Raw genomic sequence first — 22,868 nt, 5'->3', positions numbered from 1 at the left:
GGTTTTAGGTTAATAATGCTTAAAGGGCCACTCTGAATGCCATTTTTTCATTCATTATCTAGCTATCCTTCAGTGTTATCTTAGTTATTCTTTTCTGCCTGGAACTCTTGGCCTCTTTTATCTCTTTTCTTATGTGATCTACATTCTGACCAGATCAGATTTTACTTGGGGTTATGTATTCAGTTACTAGTCAGCTTCTCAGTTTGTGTGATGATATTACATGGAACCTAACACAGAAACAAGCTAGAAAGGGTCATGGTCACTCCTATCACAGTTACTGATGATGATCTGACAGCTCCTGTCACACAGTTATTATAGAGGAGATAACCGCTCATCATCCCGACTGTAGCTTATTTAGGTGAGTATAGAAGGTAATGATAATTAAACTGTCCACCTAGCAGGCAGAAATGGTATAGCGTCTAGCTAAGGCCGCACTCACATGACTGGATTTAAATTGCGGTAAAACGCAGGCATTGAAAGGCATGTTGCTTCAAATTTTCCTTCGCACTCATGGGTACGAATTATGTATTCCGTGAGCAAAAGAAAAATCGCAGCATGCTCTATTTTAAGGCGGATTCTGCACAGAAGACTTCAATTGATGTCAACGGATGTATGCGACTCACAGCCCATACACAATTTACATTGCGTATGAGTGACGGAATCACTTGCTAGTAGACGAGACAGAAAAGACAGAATGAGAGAGATATGTTCTCCTACTTTCAGTTGTCATTCCCTGCCTGCGATCTTTCTTCCACACTGACGATATGCTGTCCATAAGCGTAAATCCATGACCAAACACGTCCATATACAAATCTGGTCCGTTCATGTGAGCCTGGCCTAATGTTGTGCTGATGCATCATGGGATAGATGTGAAAGTAAAGCCAAAAATTTTCACCATCAAGATTGTGCCTGATAAGCATCAGACAGGAGGCTGCACTGCATGGAAGTGGATGCAATATACAGAGGTGACCTCCAGAGTGTGACAGGCAATAAGGTGAGGGAGGCAAGGATGGAGAAATGTGTTTTCATTAGAGTGGCCCCTTAAAGAGAGTGTGTCACTAAATCCTATCCATAGGTGAGGGATGTGAAAAGAACTCTGTCCATACTCTTAGTACTTTACACAGTGCTTCCAGGATCTTGAATTCTCAGTTTTCATGCATTTTGCACCATATGCCAATTAAGTGTGAACCATCCATTGGGCAGTGTAGGATTTGCCCAACTCTCTTTCCTCTTTTCCAGCCATAACTCAGCCCGTTGACACTTATCCTAGACACTGTGCATGCACCGCAGTTCTAGAATAAGCACACACGCAGTGACTAGTATGCATGGCGTCTCTGAAGCTGGAGATGTCAATAAGATATGTACTTTACTGAGGGTGCATTATACTGACAGAGCACTATACCAAGGGCCTAGGGTGCTGAAAGTAGTCGATTCTCCCTGTTTTCCTCAGCACAGACACAACATTTTCAGGCTTGCCATCCTTCCACTGAAGGTGCCACAATCATATCTCCTAGGCTTTCTGTTCAGTGCACCCGAGGGGTCTTAGCCTTCTCCGCTCACTCATAAAGATGAAAGTCCATGTGTACCGGCTGAGGCACAATGACCCTTTATCAGGGGGAAGAGCCTCAGGAAGGCTTGGAGCTTGCTGGCCAGAGTAAGCCTCAATCTAAGGAGTGGCAGCTGAAGAAGGTTGCCGCGTGCAGTAAGCTCACCAGATCCATGTGGTGAGCTCACCAGCGAAGCAGATAATCAGGAACCTGAGGACCAACCTACACTAAATGAGATAGACTGTGGCCAGCAGCAGCCTCCAGATAATTGTGACACACTGCCTACACACAATGATCAGGCAGCTTTATGTGCACTCTGCTTGATCATTAAGGAAGTGGTCAGGGGGGTCTTGCCCTGCTGGACTCTACCGTCTGCAAACTATATGATGCAGGGACTTTTTTTGCAAGATTTTTATGTGCTAAAAAGTATGTCTTATGGTCTGCAAAATACAGTCATTGACTTCTGGACAGATATTAACCAAAATAGTTACTATTAATTTCACATTTAATATCCATTTTTCACGATTGTTTGTTTTGACTCTCCAATACTTAATGTCTAATTCATTTGCTTGATGAAAAATACCAATAATAATGCAATAATAGTAACATTCAATTATCTTTGTTTTTGTAGCAACTGACGGCAGATTTACATTACTACTACATAGTGGAATTGTCTTTCTACTGGTCTTTGATGTTCTCTCAATTCACAGACATCAAAAGAAAGGTAAAGACTCGGTTTGCTTCTTTGGTGCATCGATGCATTTGTAAATTTACTAAAAAAGCAGAAATAGTCCTGCTGCTAAATGAGAAAAAACATAACTTCTTTGTTCTGCGGAAATAAAATGTTATGCTATTGCTTACTGCTACATTAATCCATTATATATGCATTCCATTTATTGCTGACTGACATGACAAGGGTATACTTACATCAAATGATGCCTTTGCTGGAAAACATAAAGCGCAGTTCTTGAGACACTAATGTTCTGTACGTAGAAAAGGAAAATGTGGAAGATAGTTACGATAGATAAGGAGGAATCACAAGGACAAACTATCCAGACAACTAAAAAAAAACCTCCTGATGGTGGGACAGAAAATATAGCTTGTATATTATGGGTAGGGTTGTTGTTATTAGCACAATTACTACTATTATATATGTTGATGCTAAAGTGCTTTTTATTAAGTAGAATTGCCATTATCAGATGAAGAAAGACAATTAAAGACGTTGTACCAAGATTTGAAGTTATCCCCTGTCTATAGGATTGAAGAAAGCTTGCTGATCAGTGGGGGTCCCACCCTTGAGACCCCTGCCATTCTTGAGAATGGGACTGCATGTCACTGTGGGGGTCGCTTCTCTCACCGCAGGGATGTCAGAATGTACAGCATGTGCGGTCATCATTCCATTCATTTCAATGGGGCTGATGAAAATAGCTGAGTGGGTGCTAGAAACAAGTCAAGGACCAGGAACCAGATCTCAGGAGAAGGTCAATGAAGGAGAGCTTAGCAGGCCAGAAAGTCTTGAAGCCCTTTAGCACGGTCCAGTGATTGTGAACAAGCATTCGCCAATCCTTGACTCGTGTACATAGTGCAGTGATCGGGCAACGAACAGGCAATCGCTCATTTGTTGGCCGATTGGTTGTGCTAGGCAGCACAAGTTCTCTGGAATGGGGGCTGTACTGCTGAAAGCAATAGAAGTACACGGGGCAAATGTTCATATGTACCATCAGTCATGCCCCATCAGTTGGCATCAGCTTGTGTAAGGGCCATGTAAATGAACATTGATCTTGTTGAGCGCAGTGACATCAGATTGAGTACAGTGATGGCGCTGCATGCGCAGCTGCCACTCCATTCATTTCAAGGGTGCTGACGGAAATACTCAAGCACTTGTGCTCGGCTATCTGGCAGTCTTGTTGAAAATTAATGGAGCCACACTACACATGCTTGACCAGCCATTCAATCTTCTCCTGACTGCGAGGAGTGCAACAAGCCCAGAGTGAGGGGTAGGGGGGGAAATACAGGTTCGGTAGGGTTCTTAGCGGTGAGACCCCCACTAGTCAGACTTTTATCATCTATCCTATGAATAGGTAGTAAAAGTTTGTCTTGGTACAACCCCTTTTAAGGTGCATTTATATGGGCCGATTATTAGTAACCCAAACATTCAAATCCTCCAATATCAGTCCAACCAAATGTGCCAAAGATCAATAGCAGCTTTATGGGGACAAACAATCATATTAACAATTGTTTGCCCCATGCAGTTGATCATTTGCCATGTGTGAATGGCAGTAAATGAGTGCCGTTCGACATGCTTTGTCAATTGGCGCTCATTACAGGGGGCCAATTAATGGTCTTTTAATTTCAAAACCTGCACATGATTTGATATTAGGTTAGGCTTCATAAAGGGGTATGTGAACCCTGAAACGCGTTTCCTGTGTCTTGTTATGCTGACTGTTGACTGCTACCTGGAAATTTACTAATAAAGAAACTAAGGAAGGATCACTGTGGTTTCTATACTTCTCAAAGCAAAGCTGGAACGAAGGGGGAGGAGGGAATGGTTGATTCCAGATCCCCCTGTGAAGTAAGTGAACCCCACTTTATCATCTACATAAGAATCTACCCATAGGTGGTTAAGTAGTGCAAAGGGGTTGATCATTCTTTTTGTCTTTACATGATTTGATATAGAATTGGTGGTGAAGAATATTTTTGTTGCTGACAGTCTTGACTTTGCTTTCAATGGGTTTTAATGGACTTTGTAATGGTGACCTGGGATGCAATATACAATATACAATTTAGTGTAGCTTTAGAAGAAATAACTATACTGTGGCTGTATAGATACAAACAGGTTGTTTTGGATTGATTTAAGGATACCACAGCTAGGTATATATGCTATTCAGGTATGTATCTTCTTAAGATATCTAGTATGGAAGCACTTCATATCAGGTCAGAATGGTTAATTATTATTTCAAAAGAAAAATTCATATTTTTCCAATTTTTTGATATACTGTGTGCAGTTATGGCCATTAGAGGGCGTACTATCTGTATATGTATGTCAACACCTTACCTTGTATTTAAAGGGGTTGTTTGGAACATGAGGATAGGTCATAAATAGTGAATCAGGGTGGTCCACCACTTGGCATCTCCACTGATTAGCTCTTGCCCAGGCCCGTTGTCAGTGCAGACAGTGCTGGGAGCAAATAATGCTGTTGACCAGTTTGGCACTATAGGTACAGTTGCCATTGAATTAAACTGGAGCATTGCCTGCAGTACCAAACCAGGATGCTACCATATTGACAGCACCATCTGCTTCCAGTGGTGTCAGCACTGACAATTGGCCCAGGGACCAGTTAATTGGTGGGGATGCCAAGTGACGGTCAGCCATTGATAACTACCCCCTCCTTTAACCCCTTTAATGTAGGTGTAGATTTAGCTCTTTCATAAATTACCCCCTATGGATTCTTAATTATTTTAGAAAGCATCTAATTGGCTTCCTACTAGCACAGTGTGCAGTCTGTACCCTTGATCTCTTCTGCAGTCCTGTTGTCTTTGGATTTCAATTTCCCTAACTGCCAGTTCAGAATAGCAAAAATATTTAAGCCGAGCCGTGTTATAGCTACTGCGGCAGCAATATTAAATGACCTTACTTGTACCAAGGCTTTGATAAGAGAGTACAAAATATATACCACAAGTGATATGCAAGGATGAACATGAACTTTCAATATAGAACATTTTCTGCTTGTAAATCTTGTTTTATATTTCCTGGAATTTCTCGAGAATGAGAATTTCTATGTAAATATTAATATTTCTATTACTGAAATGAAATTTTTTTTTCAGAACTGCTAAATTGAAAAGGGAAACTTCATTTTTGACTTATAACAGGCCATTCTCACCCCCTACGAAATCCATCTTACCTTGAATGTTGTAGTGGCCCGGAACTGTCACTACATAATGACACTGATAGTTATGAGAATTGTATAAATGTGCCTTTAACTGCTTTATGCCTTTAGTTGATGTCTGGACTTAAAGATGGTGGCTTGCTAGCATACAGTACAGTGAGAGGGATAGAACAAGCCAGTGACTCACCTACTTTCAGCTGCAACCAATTTACACTAAGCTGGTGGGAAGAACAAAGTTATAAAAGCTCTTGTAACTGTCTAGAAAGTTCAGAAGAAAAGTAGAGTGTAGTGTAAACAGTTAAGTTTATTTACGAAGAAGCAGTTTAAAGTCATTCCTGGAACTAATCCGTGCAGGAGAAGTAGTGAATTGGGAGAACTGCAAACTACAGGGCAGAGGTGTGAAACCCACACAAGCAGTACAAAGTTACAGCCTGGCTATATAACCCACATTAGCAGTATGGAGCAGAGAGAGTAGCACTTTTTTAAGCCACCATCTTCAGGACTGGAATATGAAATTGGATTATAAAGTTTCGTGCCTTCATCAATTTGATTTTGAACTATTGTGCTTCTGGATCAAGTAAACATCAGTGACACCTTTACCCTAATCCTGACTCTCTGGGCTCTTCTTTCCCTGGGAACAGTAGACTACACCGTACCAAATGCCAGCAGAGACTAGCCATGTACCATCACTTCCATATCTCACTGTAGTGTAGCTGTTTGGGGAAAGCTTCACTTAGTAAAGGCCATCATCTTCCCAGCATATCACCCCCATTCTGGCTTACTGCAGTGTCGAATAACTTTGGCGGGGTGAAAGAAAAGTGGTGGAGCTACTCCGTGGGTTGATATACAACGTGAATAATGGTACAAGCGTACATGGGAGGGGCTAACGGACAGACGTGTACTTGTACAAGACAGGCAAAGGAGTGCACAGTGGAAGTGAAAGAAAAATGGCTCGAGGTGCAATGACTCTAAAAAACGGTGATGATGGTACAACAAGAAGATTTTATTAAATATGGAGTATAACCAGCAGAAATATGTGTTTCAATGATAGACATCTTCTTCAGGAAATACTGGGGCATAACATGCTGAATGGCTATGGTGAGTGTTTATGTTGTCATGCCAGCATGGCCAATAAGGAGGCTATAGGGAAAAGACCAGGCTGTGGGTGTAGCTCCTGGTATCTGGAATGGAGTTGTTGCGCCTTGAGCCATTTTTCTTTTTCTTTCACTTCCACATAAGTTTGATGACACTATAGGGGCGATGTTTTTTATATAGGCCTATAGAGTAGTGTGCCAGTATATTTGCTCCTTGTAGCAGTTACTTTTTTTAGTGGTTTCCATAAGAAGAGTAGAGAAAATTGCTGCCTGACACATTTAGCAGACGCTTATCCAGGAAAAGAAAAAGAATTAAGAATTGAAATTCAACTTGCTGTTCCTTCTTTCCTTCAACATCAGCTATCGGAGAGAGTTGGGAGGCCTCCATATGCATGCTACATTTCCACTGAAATTGTTAGGTTCAGATGTGTATTCCCTAATGTATATGACGGTCTTAAGACTCCATACCACCAGCTAGACCTCATCAATGAGAACTACTAAACTTCACTACACCAGGGAATCAAATGGGTTCAGAAGAACATGGTCCATTTTATTTCAGTAGGATAAAGAGGATAGGGGTAAGAAGTGCGGCATTTCTTTGACCCCTCAAAAGATCATTTTTGAGTGATCTTGCCCCCTTGTTAATGTTGGGTAATAACGAGCACATGGATCTGGTCTCCACAAGTGCTCCATTGTTAGCAAACAAAATGTACTAAAGTTATGAAAATGGAATGGGGGCACCAAGCCATTTGTTGTTAGGCGTGGGGTGAAATCAAGCACTTGCAAAGGGCCTAATTTTTATCTTTTCTTTATGGCTTGCCATTCACTATGTCCACAGTGCTATAAGGCACTATTTTACATATGCATCATAATAATGGAGGGAGATAAAGAAGGCTACTGGATTATTGTAGTAATGCTCTTGAGAAAAATATAAGGCTGGGCTCACATGGGCGGACCGGATTCTGCATGCGGAAGGCCTCTAGAGGATTCCGGCTGTGAGCCTGGCCTGCATATCTTATTTGTTAATTGCATGTGGACTACTGGTCAGGCGGCCTCTATTGACTTCAATGGATGCCGTGCATGCAGAATCTGCGGCAAAATAGAGCGTGCTGTAATTTTTCCTCCACTTGCAGAATACGCAATTCCTACCTGCGAGTGTGAGCAAAAAATCATAAGTATGTGCTTCTCAATGACCACGTTTTGCCATGGATCCTCCGCACAGACACCGATCGCGGATTTCGCAATTGGAATCTGCCGTGTGAGTCCGGCCAAAGGCAAAGAACACAGATTCAATTCATCCATCCACTTAGTCGTGTCTGACTCTTGGTGACTTTATAGACAAACATTCCCCATGCTTCTCTGTGAAGCACTGCTTCTTTTAACTGCTTGATACACATATTGGCATCCATTTTAATGGTGTCGAGCCATCGTGTTCTTTGTCGCCCCTTTCTCCTAGTTCTACTCATCTTTCTTAACCTTATTGATTTCTCTAGCGCAGTTCGCACAGATTAGGCATTTGTATTATTATAATAAAGGGAATTTTTAGGACTGAACAATTGATGACCTATCCTCATCAACAGTTGCTTAATGGGGATCTGCCCACCAGGACCCCTGTCGATCAGCTGATGGGAACTGTGTTTGCACTGTCTAAGGAACAGTATGTTTCTGGCAACACATCAGTTCTGTACACTAGTGCAATGACCCAGTGATCAGCTGATCAGTAGGGTTCCTAAGTGTTGGATCCTCATCGAATTATCTATTGATGACCTTTCACGAGGATCCGTCAGTCATCAGTAGTAAAGTCATGGCAGGTTCGATATTATAACATGACTACACATTGGCTTAAGGTCATGGCTCTTTACCTGAGGCAGGATTACAGTTTTGCTTATTTGTCCAATGTCAAACTCCCATATTATCATTTGTTCCTAAAATACTCAGAGAGGATCTAATAAATTTTCTGTTATTACTGGATCTGTCGACAGCTTGCTTGTATCTAATTCTGGTGCCCTGTAAGCCGTTCTCTTGCTAGAAGCTATTGGGAGGGAGCCAGTATTTCTTGAATATTTAATATAAGAAAACCTATCAGCGAGAAATCAATGGCTCTATTCCAGACCTCGGTTACTTGAGGATCAGTTTTAGCTTTTTTCCCATAAGAACTATTGGTGTGAATTGATTGTTTCTATATGATGCATTAGTTTAGGAAGTAGCATGCCTTGTTGTTTAAGAGCTAATGTAAAACCAATCAACTTTATCCACGTTATTATAAAATGCAGAGGTGAATCAAAAGATCCCATGGCTGTTAATTACCATTAGTCTACTAAATTCTGTTTAATCAATGTTGAGTCATGTTTACCTTAGGAAATCAGTCAGATACTGTAGTTGGAATTATTTATTTTATGATTTTGCCTTAAAGGGGTAGTTCCATCTTGGGAATCCCATGTTCCAGCATGTTTAAAATCATAATACAATGCATTCACCCATAAGATTGTTATTTCCAAAATACTCCATTCTCCAGATATTGCAGATATTGATTCCTCTGTTCTCTGGTAGTTTACTGCATGTCGACAGGGAAACAGACCACCTCTTCTTTGGAAAAAAATACAAGAGGAGGCGAGCCCTTGCAAACTTTTTTTTTAACTAAGGGGGTCAAAAACCCTTGGGTAAAACCGCTTTCACATCTACGGCAGAGGTTCCACTTTCTTATTCCATTTAGGGAAACAGGAAATCTCCTGGCCAAACGGATCTGTCTTATGATAAAGCTGAACAGTGCCGAACAGATCCGCTGATTATAATGGGGTCCGTTCGATTTCCGCTTAGCTGCCCAATATATTACCGGAAGAAAAAGCCCTACATGAAGTGTTATTTCTTCAGCTGTTTTTCGCCGGATCTACAACAGAATCTCCGGACAGAGGTTCCAGCGCCAATATGAACCCGGCCTAACTGCAAAAGACCTGCAGCAAGATTTGATGGCAGCAGGCATTGAGGACATCATTTGCACAGTAAAGCACATACTAAACACTGAAGCGCTTCATGCCCGAATTTCAAGACTTACCCCTAGACTGACCTAGCAGCTCAAGAAAAGTCATCTCCAATGTACTGAAAACCACATAAATAAGTTACAGAAGTTTGGGGATTCTGTTCTGTTGAGTGATGAAACAAAACTGGAACTTTCAGGCCTGTGGATCAGTGGTATATCCAGAGGAGGAAGAATGAAGCATACGCTGAAAAGAACCCCTTGCCTACAGTGAAGCATGGCGGTGGCTTGGTGATGGATTCAGTCAAGGTGCACACTGTTAAGGCTGCAGAAATGCAGTCCTAAGCTCTCGCTCATGACCTGAAGGTTGCAAGTTCAATCTCACATGGTTCAGGTAGCCGGCTCTAGGTTGACTCAGCCTTCCATCCTTCCGAGGTCGGTAAAATGAGTACCCAGCTTGGTGGGGGTTAATAAATAAAAATTACCTAAAAGTGCTGCGGAATAAGTTGATCGCTATACAAATAACAAGATTTATTTTTTTATTTAAGTAACAGGACATTCTAGGAGAAAACATAATGCCTTCTGTGAGGAGGCTGAAGCTTGGGTGTCATTGGACTTTCCAACAGGACAACGATTCCAAGCCTACCTCAAAGTCAACCAAGGCTTGGTTTCAGAACACAACTTGGAAGATTCTGGAATGGTAACTGTAATGGCCAGATCTCCATAAGTGTGTATAGAACCTACCATCTAACAACGGGTTAACATTTTTTTTACCAGAATGTGCCTTAGATATTACAATGTCAGAAATAAATTTAAAAAAGATTGAACCCTGCAAATAAATTGTCTTGTGATTTGCAAGTCTGAATAATTGAGCTTATTCTATAAAACAAAGACATTCTGTACTTTATTACTGATTGTTTCTTCCCCTAATATCATTTAGACGTCTAGAACGATCCTGATTACTACATAACTAGAGTTTTAATCTTTCCTTTAAGTAATTGAGCATAATTGGCAATACAGTGCCTACATCATTCATCGACTTGGAGAACAGTAATCAGAGCAGCGCAATGAGCATCCTTAATACCAAACAGTTCTCAGTCTGAGCAGACGTCCATGAGATATCTGTACCGCAGAATTGCTACATATTGCATTTCCCCATGCACGTTATAGATGGCAGCTGGTTTTTGGTTTAATTAATGGCTGTACTTTGATTCCAAGTTTTAAAGTTTGAACAAGGTGCCCCCTTGCTTCACTTTTTTGGACCATGTGGTTGTGATGTGTGCTCTAATGTCAATCTACGCAGCCCGAGGGGATGCTGTCATGCTAAGCTCCCTCTCTCCCAAAACAATTTGCTCTTGACATGACCCCTTAGCTAAAATAGTTACTATATTTCTCTATGAGAAGTGTTTGTGGAGATCTGTACAAATGATTTATCTCTGGCTTTTCTGATGATGCATCTCCTTCCCTGTGGCCATCAGACCGTCTATCTATCTACACTCATTGTCAAAAAAAAATCCTTCCCCTAGAAGGAGTTGTTGGAATCAAATGAAACTTTCCCTGTGTGATTGTAATATTGATGCAAGTGGGCGATTACAGTATGAGAGCATCATTTATTGCAGAAAACTGAACACTTTAAGGGAGGCTCTAGTACCCTATTGTACCGCCTCTAGCTTGGATACAAGATGTGATACGGGACGCCATGGAGGCTCTAGTTCCCTGTTGTACCACCTCTAGCTTGGATACAAGATGTGATATGGACGAGCATGGAGGCTCTAGTACCCTGTTGTACTGCCTGTTGCTTGGATACAAGATGTGATACGGGGGGCATTGAAGCTCTAGTACCCTGTTGTACTGCCTCTAGCTTGGATACAAGATGTAATACAGGCAGGCATGGAGGCTCTAGTACCCTGTTGTACCCCCTCTAGCTTGGATCAAGATGTGATATGGGCAGGCATGGAGGCTCTAGTACCTTGTTGTACTGCCTTTAGCTTAGATACAAGATGTGATATGGGCAGGCATGGAGGCTCTAGTACCCTGTTGTACCCCCTCTAGCTTAGATACAAGATGTGATATGGGCAGGCATAGAGGCTCTAGTACCCTGTTGTACCGACTCTAGCTTGGATACAAGATGTGATACTGGTGGGCATGGAGGTGGTATGGTATTCTGTAATATATTGATCCACATTTGCTGTTACTGAGCTCTGGATCGTGAAAACTCGTAGGCTGTCGTAGTTGGCATGCCAGTTGGTCCCATACATGTTCTATTGGTGATTAAATCTGGTGACCGGGCAGCCACAGAAGTGTGACAATGTTGTGGAGGCTCCTGTGACCCCCTTGTGTGTGCGGCCGAGCATTATGCTGCTGGAAAATGTCTCTTGGAAGCCACCATGACAGAAACACATGTGGATACAGGATATGCTGAACATATCGCTGAGCTGTCATTGTCCAGTGTGTCATTACTAGGGGTGACCGACTGTTGTATGTAATGGCCCCCCAGACTATCCCACCAGCAGTGGGGGCAGTATGCCACTCGACAGCAAAGGCAGGATTGTAGTGCTCACTCTTAGACTACCAGACATGAACACGACCACCATCAGTGCCCGTCAGTGCCCAAGCTAAACTTGGATTCATTGCTGAAGACAACCCGCTTACATTCTGTAGCAGTCCGGTTTCATCGTTCATGAGACCGCTGCAAACGGAGGTGACAATTGGTGGGCACTAGAGATGAATGAGGACCAAAATACTCGGGTCCTCGTTATTCGAGACGACCTTCTCGTAAAGTTTGAGAGCTCTATTCAAGTAACGAACCCCATTGACTTCAATGGGAGACTCGAGCATTTTTGTATGGGACCCACTGGTTGCCAAGCTTTTTTTTTTCCTGTGTTCATGTTCTCTCGCGGGGAGAGGTCAAATCTGACACGTCAGCGACAGGGAGGGGCCAAAACTGGGGCGTGGTCGAACACAGCGTGATGCTCGCTCGAGTAGTGAGCACTATCGAGTATGCTAATACTCGAACGAGCATCAAGCTCGGAAGAGTACATTCGCTCAACTCTAGTGGGTACACATACAGTACACATAATGGACGCCATGAGACCAAATGTCCTTCAGCCAAGCACCTAGAAATGGTTCCGACAAATACAGGGGTCGTTAACGATGGTGCCACATTTCTCTGGATGACGGACAATAAAACAGTTGGAGCTATTCGTGCTTGTTGGATGATCAGATGATCCTCTTTACTGGTGGTCTGTCTGGCTTATATACATGCCTAGTGAAGCAATTTCTCCTTGACTGTTCACTTCTTTGAAGACTGAAAGTGCATTTTATATCTAATTGCTAATCAATATCACACTGTACTGCCCGCAAATCTCTCTTATGGGCTATACATTGGCTTTGCGTAGGACTTGCTAAGGGGTTGGTAAATGTTAGTAAATCAGTTGTCACACTTTATTACACAAAAACACACCATTGACAATCAATTATATGGACAGAACAGCTCTTCTGCCTCCCTGTTTAGTATCCCTTAGAGCAGTGGTTCTCAACCTTTTTCAGACCAGCGCCCCCTTTACGTATTGGGATGGTGGCCAGCACCGCCCAAGCCATAGTTTAAACCCAGTCAAAGTTTACTTTATTTACAAAGTTAAAAGTACAAATTAAAAAAACATGGAATCCTTTTTTTCGAAAGTTTGATAGTGTTTAATAGAGATGAGCGAACGTACTCGTCCGAGCTTGATACTCGTTCGAGATGAGTACCACGCGATGTTTGAGTTACTTTCACTTTCATCTCTGAGACGTTAGCGCGCTTTTCTGGCCAATAGAAAGACAGGGAAGGCATTACAACTTCCCCCTGCGACGTTCAAGCCCTATACCACCCCCCTGCAGTGAGTGGCTGGTGAGATTAGGTGTCACCCGAGTATAAAAATCGGCCCCTCCCGCGGCTCGCCACACATGCATTCTGACATAGTTCAGGGACAGCGCTGCTGGTGCCGGAGCTGCTATAGGGAGAGCGTTAGGAGTTATTTTAGGCTTCAAGAACCCCAACGGTCCTTCTTAGGGCCACATCTAACCGTGTGCAGTAGTGTGGAGGCGGCTTTTTGCAGTGTTGCACATTTTTTTTTTTGTATATCGGCCGTGCAGAGCATTGCGTCCTGCAGTAATTTTACATTGTCCAGGGCCAGTAGTGGTGAGACAGGGACAGAAGACATATTTAGTGTATATGGGCAGTGGGCCTTTCCAAAAACATTTGGGAAAAAAAATCTATTTGGGCTGCCTGTGACCGTCCTCAGTGTACTGGGTCTCTGCTGGGGGTAGTTGTCCTAATTTATACGCAGCCAGCTAAGTGTTACAGCAGGCTTGCGCAAAATTCTTTCCTGCCTCTGTGTTGCCTCTTACATCACCGCTGTATTCCTGTCCACAAGTGTACTGGGTCTCTGCTGGGGGTAGTTGTCCTAATTCATACGCAGCCAGCTAAGTGTTACAGCAGGCTTGCGCAAAATTCTTTCCTGCCTCTGTGTTGCCTCTTACATCACCGCTGTATTCCTGTCCACAAGTGTACTGGATCTCTGCTGGGGGTAGTTGTCCTAATTCATACGCAGCCAGCTAAGTGTTACAGCAGGCTTGCGCAAAATTCTTTCCTGCCTCTGTGTTGCCTCTTACATCACCGCTGTATTCCTGTCCACAAATGTACTGGGTCTCTGCTGGGGGTAGTTGTTCTAATTCATACGCAGCCAGCTAAGTGTTACAGCAGGCTTGCGCAAAATTCTTTCCTGCCTCTGCTGTGCGTTCCGTAAGCGAAGTCAGCCTCCAACCACAGGCCAATAAGCGGCACATTTAATTACAGCGTTCTGTTTCTGCACTACTGGTAATACACCATGCTGAGGGGTAGGGGTAGGCCTAGAGGACGTGGACGCGGGCGAGGACGCGGAGACCCAAGTCAGGGTGTGGGCACAGGCCGAGCTCCTGATCCAGGTGTATCGCAGCTGACTGCTGCGGGATTAGAAGAGAGGCACGTTTCTGGCGTCCCCACATTCATCTCACAATTAATGGGTCCATGCAGTAGACCTTTATTAGAAAATCAGCAGTGTGAGCAGGTCCTGTCGTGGATGGCAGAAAGTGCATCCAGCAATCTATCAACCACCCAGAGTTCTGCGCCGTCCACTGCTGCAACTCTGAATCCTCTGGCTGCTGCTCCTCCTTCCTCCCAGCCCCCTCACTTCATTACAATGACACATTCTGAGGAGCAGGCAGACTCCCAGGAACTGTTCCCGGGCCCCTGCCCAGAATGGCCAGCAATGGTTCCTCTCCCACCGGAGGAGTTTGTCGTGACCGATGTTCAACCTTTGGAAAGTTCCCGGGGTCCGGGGGATGAGGCTGGGGACTTCCGGCAACTGTCTCAAGAGCTTTCAGTGGGTGAGGAGGACGATGACAATGAGACACAGTTGTCTATCACTCAGGTAGTAGTAATTGGAGTAAGTCCGAGGGAGGAGCGCACAGAGGATTCCGAGGAAGAGCAGCAAGACTATGAGGTGACTGACCCCACCTGGTTTGCTACGCCTACTGAGGACAGGTCTTCAGAGGGGGAGGCAAGTGCAGCAGCAGGGCAGGTTGGAAGAGGCAGTGCGGTGGCCAGAGGTAGAGGCAGGGCCAGACCGAATAATCCACCAACTGTTTCCCAAAGTGCCCCCTCGCGCCATGCCACCCTGCAGAGGCCGAGGTGCTCAAAGGTCTGGCAGTTTTTCACTGAGAGTGCAGACGACCGACGAACAGTGGTGTGCAACCTTTGTCGCGCCAAGATCAGCCGGGGAGCCACCACCACCAGCCTCACCACCAGCATGCGCAGACATATGATGGCCAAGCACCCCACAAGGTGGGACGAAGGCCGTTCACCGCCTCCGGTTTGCACCACTGCCTCTCCCCCTGTGCCCCAACCTGCCACTGAGATCCAACCTCCCTCTCAGGACACAGGCACTACCGTCTCCTGGCCTGCACCCACACCCTCACCTCCGGCTGTGCTCGGCCCAATCCACCAATGTCTTTCAGCGCACCGTCCAGCCGTCGCTAGCGCAAGTGTTGGAGCGCAAGCGCAAGTACGCCGCCACGCACCCGCACGCTCAAGCGTTAAACGTGCACATAGCCAAATTTATCAGCCTGGAGATGCTGCCGTATAGGGTTGTGGAAAGGGAGGCTTTCAAAGGTATGATGGCGGCGGCGGCCCCGCGCTACTCAGTTCCCAGTCGCCACTACTTTTCCCGATGTGCCGTCCCAGCCCTGCACGACCACGTCTCCCGCAACATTGTACGCGCCCTCACCAACGCGGTTACTGCCAAGGTCCACTTAACAACGGACACGTGGACAAGCACAGGCGGGCAGGGCCACTATATCTCCCTGACAGCACATTGGGTGAATTTAGTGGAGGCTGGGACAGAGTCAGAGCCTGGGACCGCTCACGTCCTACCCACCCCCAGAATTGCGGGCCCCAGCTCGGTGGTGGTATCTGCGGCGGTGTGTGCTTCCTCCACTAAACCACCCTCCTCCTCCTCCTCCTCCTCCTCCTACGCAACCTCTGTCTCGCAATCAAGATGTGTCAGCAGCAGCACGTCGCCAGCAGTCGGTGTCGCGCGGCGTGGCAGCACAGCGGTGGGCAAGCGTCAGCAGGCCGTGCTGAAACTACTCAGCTTAGGAGAGAAGAGGCACATGGCCCACGAACTGCTGCAGGGTCTGACAGAGCAGACCGACCGCTGGCTTGCGCCGCTGAGCCTCCAACCGGGCATGGTCGTGTGTGACAACGGCCGTAACCTGGTGGCGGCTCTGCAGCTCGGCAGCCTCACGCACTTGCCATGCCTGGCCCACGTCTTTAATTTGGTGGTTCAGCGTTTTCTGAAAAGCTACCCACGCTTGTCAGACCTGCTCAGAAAGGTGCGCCGACTCTGCGCACATTTCCGCAAGTCCCACACGGACGCTGCCACCCTGCGCACCCTGCAACATCGGTTTCATCTGCCAGTGCACCGACTGCTGTGCGACGTGCCCACACGGTGGAACTCTACGCTCCACATGTTGGCCAGGCTCTATGAGCAGCGTAGAGCTATAGTGGAATACCAACTCCAACATGGGCGGCGCAGTGGGAGTCAGCCTCCTCAATTCTTTACAGAAGAGTGGGCCTCGTTGGCAGACATCTGCCAGGTCCTTGGAAACTTTGAGGAGTCTACCCAGATGGTGAGCGGCGATGCTGCAATCATTAGCGTCACCATTCCTCTGCTATGCCTCTTGAGAAGTTTCCTGCAAAGCATAAAGGCAGACGCTTTGCGCTCGGAATCAGAGGCGGGGGAAGACAGTATGTCGCTGGATAGTCAGAGCACCCTCCTGTCTATATCTCAACGCGTTGAGGAGGAGGAGGAGGAGCATGAAAAGGATGAAGAGGAGGGGGAAGAGACAGCTTGGCCCACTGCTGAGGGTACCCATGCTGCTTGCCTGTCATTCTTTCAGCATGTATGGCCTGAGGAGGAGGAGGATCCTGAAAGTGATCTTCCTAGTGAGGACAGTCATGTGTTGCGTACAGGTACCCTGGCACACATGGCTGACTTCATGTTAGGATGCCTTTCTCGTGACCCTCGCGTTACACGCATTCTGGCCACGGTATAAGGAGAACCTTTCCACTCTCATACCCGAAGAGGAAAGGGGTTCGAGAGTGATGCTATACCACAGGACCCTGGCGGACAAACTGATGGTAAAATTCCCATCCGACAGTGGGCGAAGGCGCAGTTCCGAGGGCCAGGTAGCAGGGGAGGCGCAGAGATCAGGCAGCATGTACAGTACAGGCAGGGGAACACTCTCTAAGGCCTTTGACAGCTTTCTGGCTCCCCAGCAAGACTGTGTCACCGCTCCCCAGTCAAGCTGAGTCGGCGGGAGCACTGTAAAAGGATGGTGAGGGAGTACGTAGCCGATCGCACGACTGTCCTCCGTGACGCCTCTGCCCCCTACAACTACTGGGTGTCGAAGCTGGACACGTGGCCTGAACTCGCGCTGTATGCCCTGGAGGTGCTTGCTTGTCCTGCGGCTAGCGTCTTGTCAGAGAGGGTGTTTAGTGCGGCTGGGGGAATCATCACGGATAAGCGTACCCGCCTGTCAACCGACAGTGCCGACAGGCTTACACTCATCAAGATGAACAAAGCCTGGATTTCCCCAGACTTCTCTTCTCCACCAGCGGACAGCAGCGATACCTAAACAATACGTAGGCTGCACCCGCGGATGGAAGCATTGTTCTCTATCACCATCAAAAACGTGGTTTTAGCTTCATCAATCTGTGTATAATATTCATCCTCCTCCTGAAACCTGACGTAATCACGCCGAACGGGCAATTTTTCTTAGGCCCACAAGGCTCAGTCATATAATTTTTGTAAACAATTTTTATACGTTTCAATTCTCATTAAAGCGTTGAAACTTTCACCTGAACCAATTTTTATTTTAACTGGGCTGCCTCCAGGCCTAGTTACAAATTAAGCCACATTAACCAAAGCGATTAATGGGTTTCACCTGCCCTCTTGGTTGGGCATGGGCAATTTTTCTGACGTACATTAGTACTGTTGGTACACCAATTTTTTGGGGCCCTCGCCTACAGTGTAATCCAATTAATTTTTTGCCCACCTGCATTAAAGCTGACGTTACATCAGCTGTGCTGGGCACTGCAATGGGATATATTTATGTACCGCCGGTGGGTTCCAGGGAGCCACCCATGCTGTGGGTCCACAGGGAGTTGTAACTGCATGTGTCTACTTCTAAAGAACCCGTCTGACTGGGGCATGCAATGTGGGCCGAAGCCCACCTGCATTAAACATGACATTACCTCAGCTGTGCTGGGCAATGCAATGGGATATATTTATGTACCGCTGGTGGCTTCCTGGCACCCACCCATGCTGTCGGTCCACACGGAGTTGTAACTGCATGTGTCTACTTCTAAAGAACCCCAGTCTGACTGGGGCATGCAGTGTGGGCCGAAGCCCACCTGCATTTAATCGGACGTTACCTCAGCTGTGTTGGGCACTGCAATGGGATACATTTATGTACAGCCGGTGGGTTCCAGGGAGCCACCCATGCTGTGGGTGCACACGGAATTCCCATTGCGGAGTTGTACCTGCCTGTGACTATTTATAAAAAACCGTGGTCTGACTGGGGCATGCAGACACCTTGACAGAATGAATAGTGTGTGGCACATAGGTTCCCCATTGCTATGCCCACGTGTGCAGCTCCTAATGGAGGTGGCACAGGATTGGATTTCTCATTGCTTCTGTACAGCATTGTGGACTATCGCCCCGCCCCTTTTAAAGAGGGTCGCTGCCTAGCCGTGCCAACCCTCTGCAGTGTGTGCCTGCGGTTCCTCCTCATGGCAGACGCACTTATAAATAGACATGAGGGTGGTGTGGCATGAGTGCAGCTGAAGGCTGCGCAGGGACACTTTGGTGTGCGCTGTGGACACTGCGTCGTGCGGGGGGGGGGCAGCATGTAACCCAGGAGAAGTGGCAGCGGAGTGTCATGCAGGCAGTGATTGTGCTTTGTTGGAGGTAGTGTGGTGCTTAGCTAAGGTATGCATTGCTAATGAGGGCTTTTCAGAAGTAAAAGTTGTTGGGAGGGGGGGGGGCACTCTTGCCGCTATTGTGGCTTAATAGTGGGACCTGGGAACTTGAGATGCAGCCCAACATGTAGCCCCTCGCCTGCCCTATCCGTTGCTGTGTCGTTCCCATCACTTTCTTGAATTGCCCAGATTTTCACAAATGAAAACCTTAGCGAGCATCGGCGAAATACAAAAATGCTCGGGTCGCCCATTGACTTCAATGGGGTTCGTTACTCGAAACGAACCCTCGAGCATCGCGATAATTTCGTCCCGAGTAACGAGCACCCGAGCATTTTGGTGCTCGCTCATCTCTAGTGTTTAACAGATTAGCATTAATTGTGAAAACATGTCTCTAAAAATTACCAAATACGTCATTTAGTCAGCTAAATGTTAGCTGCTAAAGTGTAGGTGCTAAATATTTAACAGGTTAATTGTGGGTACAATAATAAATAGGTTTTGCTGCAGAAGATAGTTTTTTTGGTAAGCAAGCAATAATACCATCTTTAATTATCATTCGATAGAAACGTACAATGTATAAAGAAAATGTAAGATACGCCTTAATCCTTAATGGTTAGAAGACTAATTAAAATGCAAGAACAATGAAATTTGACTAATAATGTAACATAATAATGTTTGCCACAATCAATCTGTGTCATTAATGGCTGTTTTGGGCCTGATGAGCACACGCCAATTTAGCGATATCTGGTTCTATCTTCATCAACCACAGTCTCAAGTCGCCCCTTACACATATCTGAAGTTTGTTTCTTGCTTTTGTCAGGAGCTCCTAAACCACGCTGCAGCCCCTCTCCACTAAGTATGTAGATGGAAAAGCTAACACAAAATAGGATAGGAATTCTTCACTTTCACCCAAAATATTCATAGCCATATTGTTGAAAAAGTGCTTGGGCTTCACTGTCGTATTTCAAGTCGATCAGCTGCTCTTGTAATCTGGGATGAAATTCTCCTGTGTCTGCTGAAAATGGATTGAGTACCCACAGTAGTATTTTAAAGGTATACAGATCATGAAACCTAGTTTGCATGTCGTCTTCGGCTTGTTTGAGGTGTGAGCAAAAAACGTCTAAGTCTGCATCTTGAAATTTGTCTCCAAGTTTGCGTGCAGTTTCTTGAAGACTCGGAAACTGACAGAGCTCGCATCGACCAGGTTACTGGTATGAAGGTCCAGTTTGGCAATGAAGGAAGAGATTATACCTTTAGCCTTAATGAAATACATTCTTTCTCCTCGTAACTTTGTGTTGACCTCGTTGAGTTGGTCAAATATGTCTGCAAGATAGGCAACGTCAAGACGTTATAGTTCGATTGCATCACAAAGGTTTGGGTCAATCGGCGGAAGAAACTTGACCACTGTGTCAAAAAGTTTGTAGAAGCATTGTAAGTAGAGATGAGCAAGCATACTCATCCGAGCTTGATGCTCGTTCGAGTATTAGGGTGCTGGAGATGCTCGTTACTCGAGACGAGCACCACACGGTACTCGTCTTGATTAAACGAGCACTGACCATTGAATTCAGTGGAGCCGGCAATACAGCCGGCTCCATTAAAAGCAATGGGCTGCCGGCGAGCGTGGGATGAATTGTCGGGAAGGGCTTAAATATATAAGCCCTTCCCTGCAATTCATCCAGAAATGTGTAAAAAAAATATATATATATTTACTCACCTGGTCCCGGCAGACAGAGTTCAGCGTGGCCGGCGGCAGTCCTCCTGAACTGCTCTGAACAGCTGTGAGTAGTATTCAGCAGCCGGGGATTTAAAATCCCCGCCTGCTGAATGAGCTGCCTCCAATTGGTCACAGCCTGACGAATCAGAGGCAGATCTCACTCACACACCCATTCATGAATTCATGAATGGGTGAGTGACTGCTGCCTCTCATTGGCTCAGCGCAGGGACCAATCTGATACAAAAATGCTCGAGTCGCCAATTGACTTCAATGGGGTTCGTTACTCGAAACGAACTCTCGAGCATCACTGAAAGTTCGACTCGAGTAATGAGCACTCGAGCATTTTGGTGCTCGCTCATCTCTAATTGTAAGCACTTTCCTCTTGACAGCCACCTCACTTCCGTGTGTAGGAGTAGACGTTCGAATTCTTCGTCAGACAGAGCTTGCGTAAAAGACGTTCGTTCAAAGAGTGTGCTTTTATCTTTTTAACAGCATTAATTACATGGCGCAGAGAATCATGCAATCTCGTACATAAATCTTTAGCAACAAGGTGTTGCCGATGGTTCACACAGTGGACTGCCATTATGCCAGTTATAGCAGATTTTAAATGGGCTATAAAGCCGCGATATCACTAGTCATGAACGCAGCTCCGTCGGTTGCACAAGCAAGTACATTTGTGAAAGGGATGTTTTTTCTTGAAAAAATTCTTCCACTCTTTTGTATGTAAAGGAGCCTTTTGTGTCGGTGGTTAAATTTCTGGTAAACAGCAGTTCCTCCACTACCTCCTCATTCCGATTAATGAAATGAACGTAAGCTAGCAGCAAAGCTTCATTATCTCTAACCGTTGACTCGTCAATTTACATTACAAAATCTTTCTTCCACATCAGCAGACTTTTCATCAATTCTTCTTGAAACGGTGTCATTACTCATTAAAACATAGAACAAGGCTGGGTTTCAGCGAGGAATTGTCCAATCCTGGATAGCCTTGCGGAGAGAGCTGCCGGCTAGAACACAAGAGGTTGTGGGTTTGAGCCCTAACAATGGGTCACGTTGAAGGTGGAAATAAATCTGAAATAATTAATGTTTCTTGGATTTTTTTAACATGACCAAAACATAGCATTTTAGTAGAAGTGTGTAAACTTTGTATATCCACTGTAAGTAAATGCAGTATTATGTGCAAAGAAGAGTTAAGAAAAGAAGACTTGGATAAAGGGAGCAGATAGGGGGAGGGGGCTGGAGGTGCAGTCCACAGCCAAAATGGAATTTTCCATTTCTGGTTGGACATTGACTTTAATCATATCACATTGATCTATCCTCTTAGTATGCCTCTCGAGTTGGTTAGGGCTTTGCTGATGATGTACTATGAATCTTACATGTCCTTCTCTACTGTTCTATATACAGAAATGTAATTAGATGATTTTTTTCTTTTATCTTGATTATAACAAAAATTGCAGGGAGCTGTCATCAAACACCGGAGCAGGCAGACTGCAAATAGGATATGGCATTGTGGTACTTCAGATTTAGCTGGCATTGGTGGCCAGCACGTTATGTTGGCTGACATTATAAGGTTATCTGAATGGAACTTTTCTGCTTGTTGACAGTTTTAATATATTTTGGAAAGAAAGAGAATATTTTTCCATGAAAATCAGGCATGAAGAAGCCGTGAGCAGGACCATGAAGTACTTCTGTACAAAATGTTATTTTAGAGAATAGATTTGCTTTACTGTTAAACAGTATTTTGGTTTAACTTCTATAATTCTTATTGTAAATGAAAACAACATTCACGTAGAGGCTTAAAGGAATTGTCCACTTTTTTGTTAGAAGGATCCCCTGAGGATAAGCAGATTACAAGGCGTCGCATTGCTAGGACTCTCAGCGATCAATTGTGAACTGTAGGGGAACCTGGTAGCTAGTGTTCAGTTCCTCTGCAGCGCCACTACAGGGCAAGTGAAGAATTACACTGTTCCATTGAAATAAATTGGCTATACATATAAAGTGTGGAGGTCCAGAGTTCTCTAGAGCGAGAGGCACTCTTTGCAAGCGCTCTTCACTCTGACTAAGATCTGTGGCCTGAATGTGGGACTGTGTTCTAT

The 22,868-nt window shown here is 45.2% G+C and overlaps 1 protein-coding gene across 2 annotated transcripts in view; it reads left to right on the top strand.

Annotated features, from left to right (window-relative positions):
* CERS6 (ceramide synthase 6) overlaps window positions 1-22,868 on the top strand; it is a 235,849-nt gene that overhangs the window by 171,197 nt on the left and 41,784 nt on the right. For both annotated transcript variants that reach the window (XM_066577411.1, XM_066577410.1), the window contains exon 6: window positions 2,179-2,271. In XM_066577411.1, the coding sequence (XP_066433508.1) occupies window positions 2,179-2,271 (93 nt within the window). The remainder of the gene's footprint in view (window positions 1-2,178; window positions 2,272-22,868) is intronic.

This window comes from Eleutherodactylus coqui, chromosome 8 (assembly GCF_035609145.1).
Source record: "Eleutherodactylus coqui strain aEleCoq1 chromosome 8, aEleCoq1.hap1, whole genome shotgun sequence".
Lineage (NCBI taxonomy): Eukaryota > Metazoa > Chordata > Amphibia > Anura > Eleutherodactylidae > Eleutherodactylus > Eleutherodactylus coqui.
Note: the sequence above shows the minus strand (reverse complement) of the source record. Positions and strands in the feature narration are given on the sequence as shown.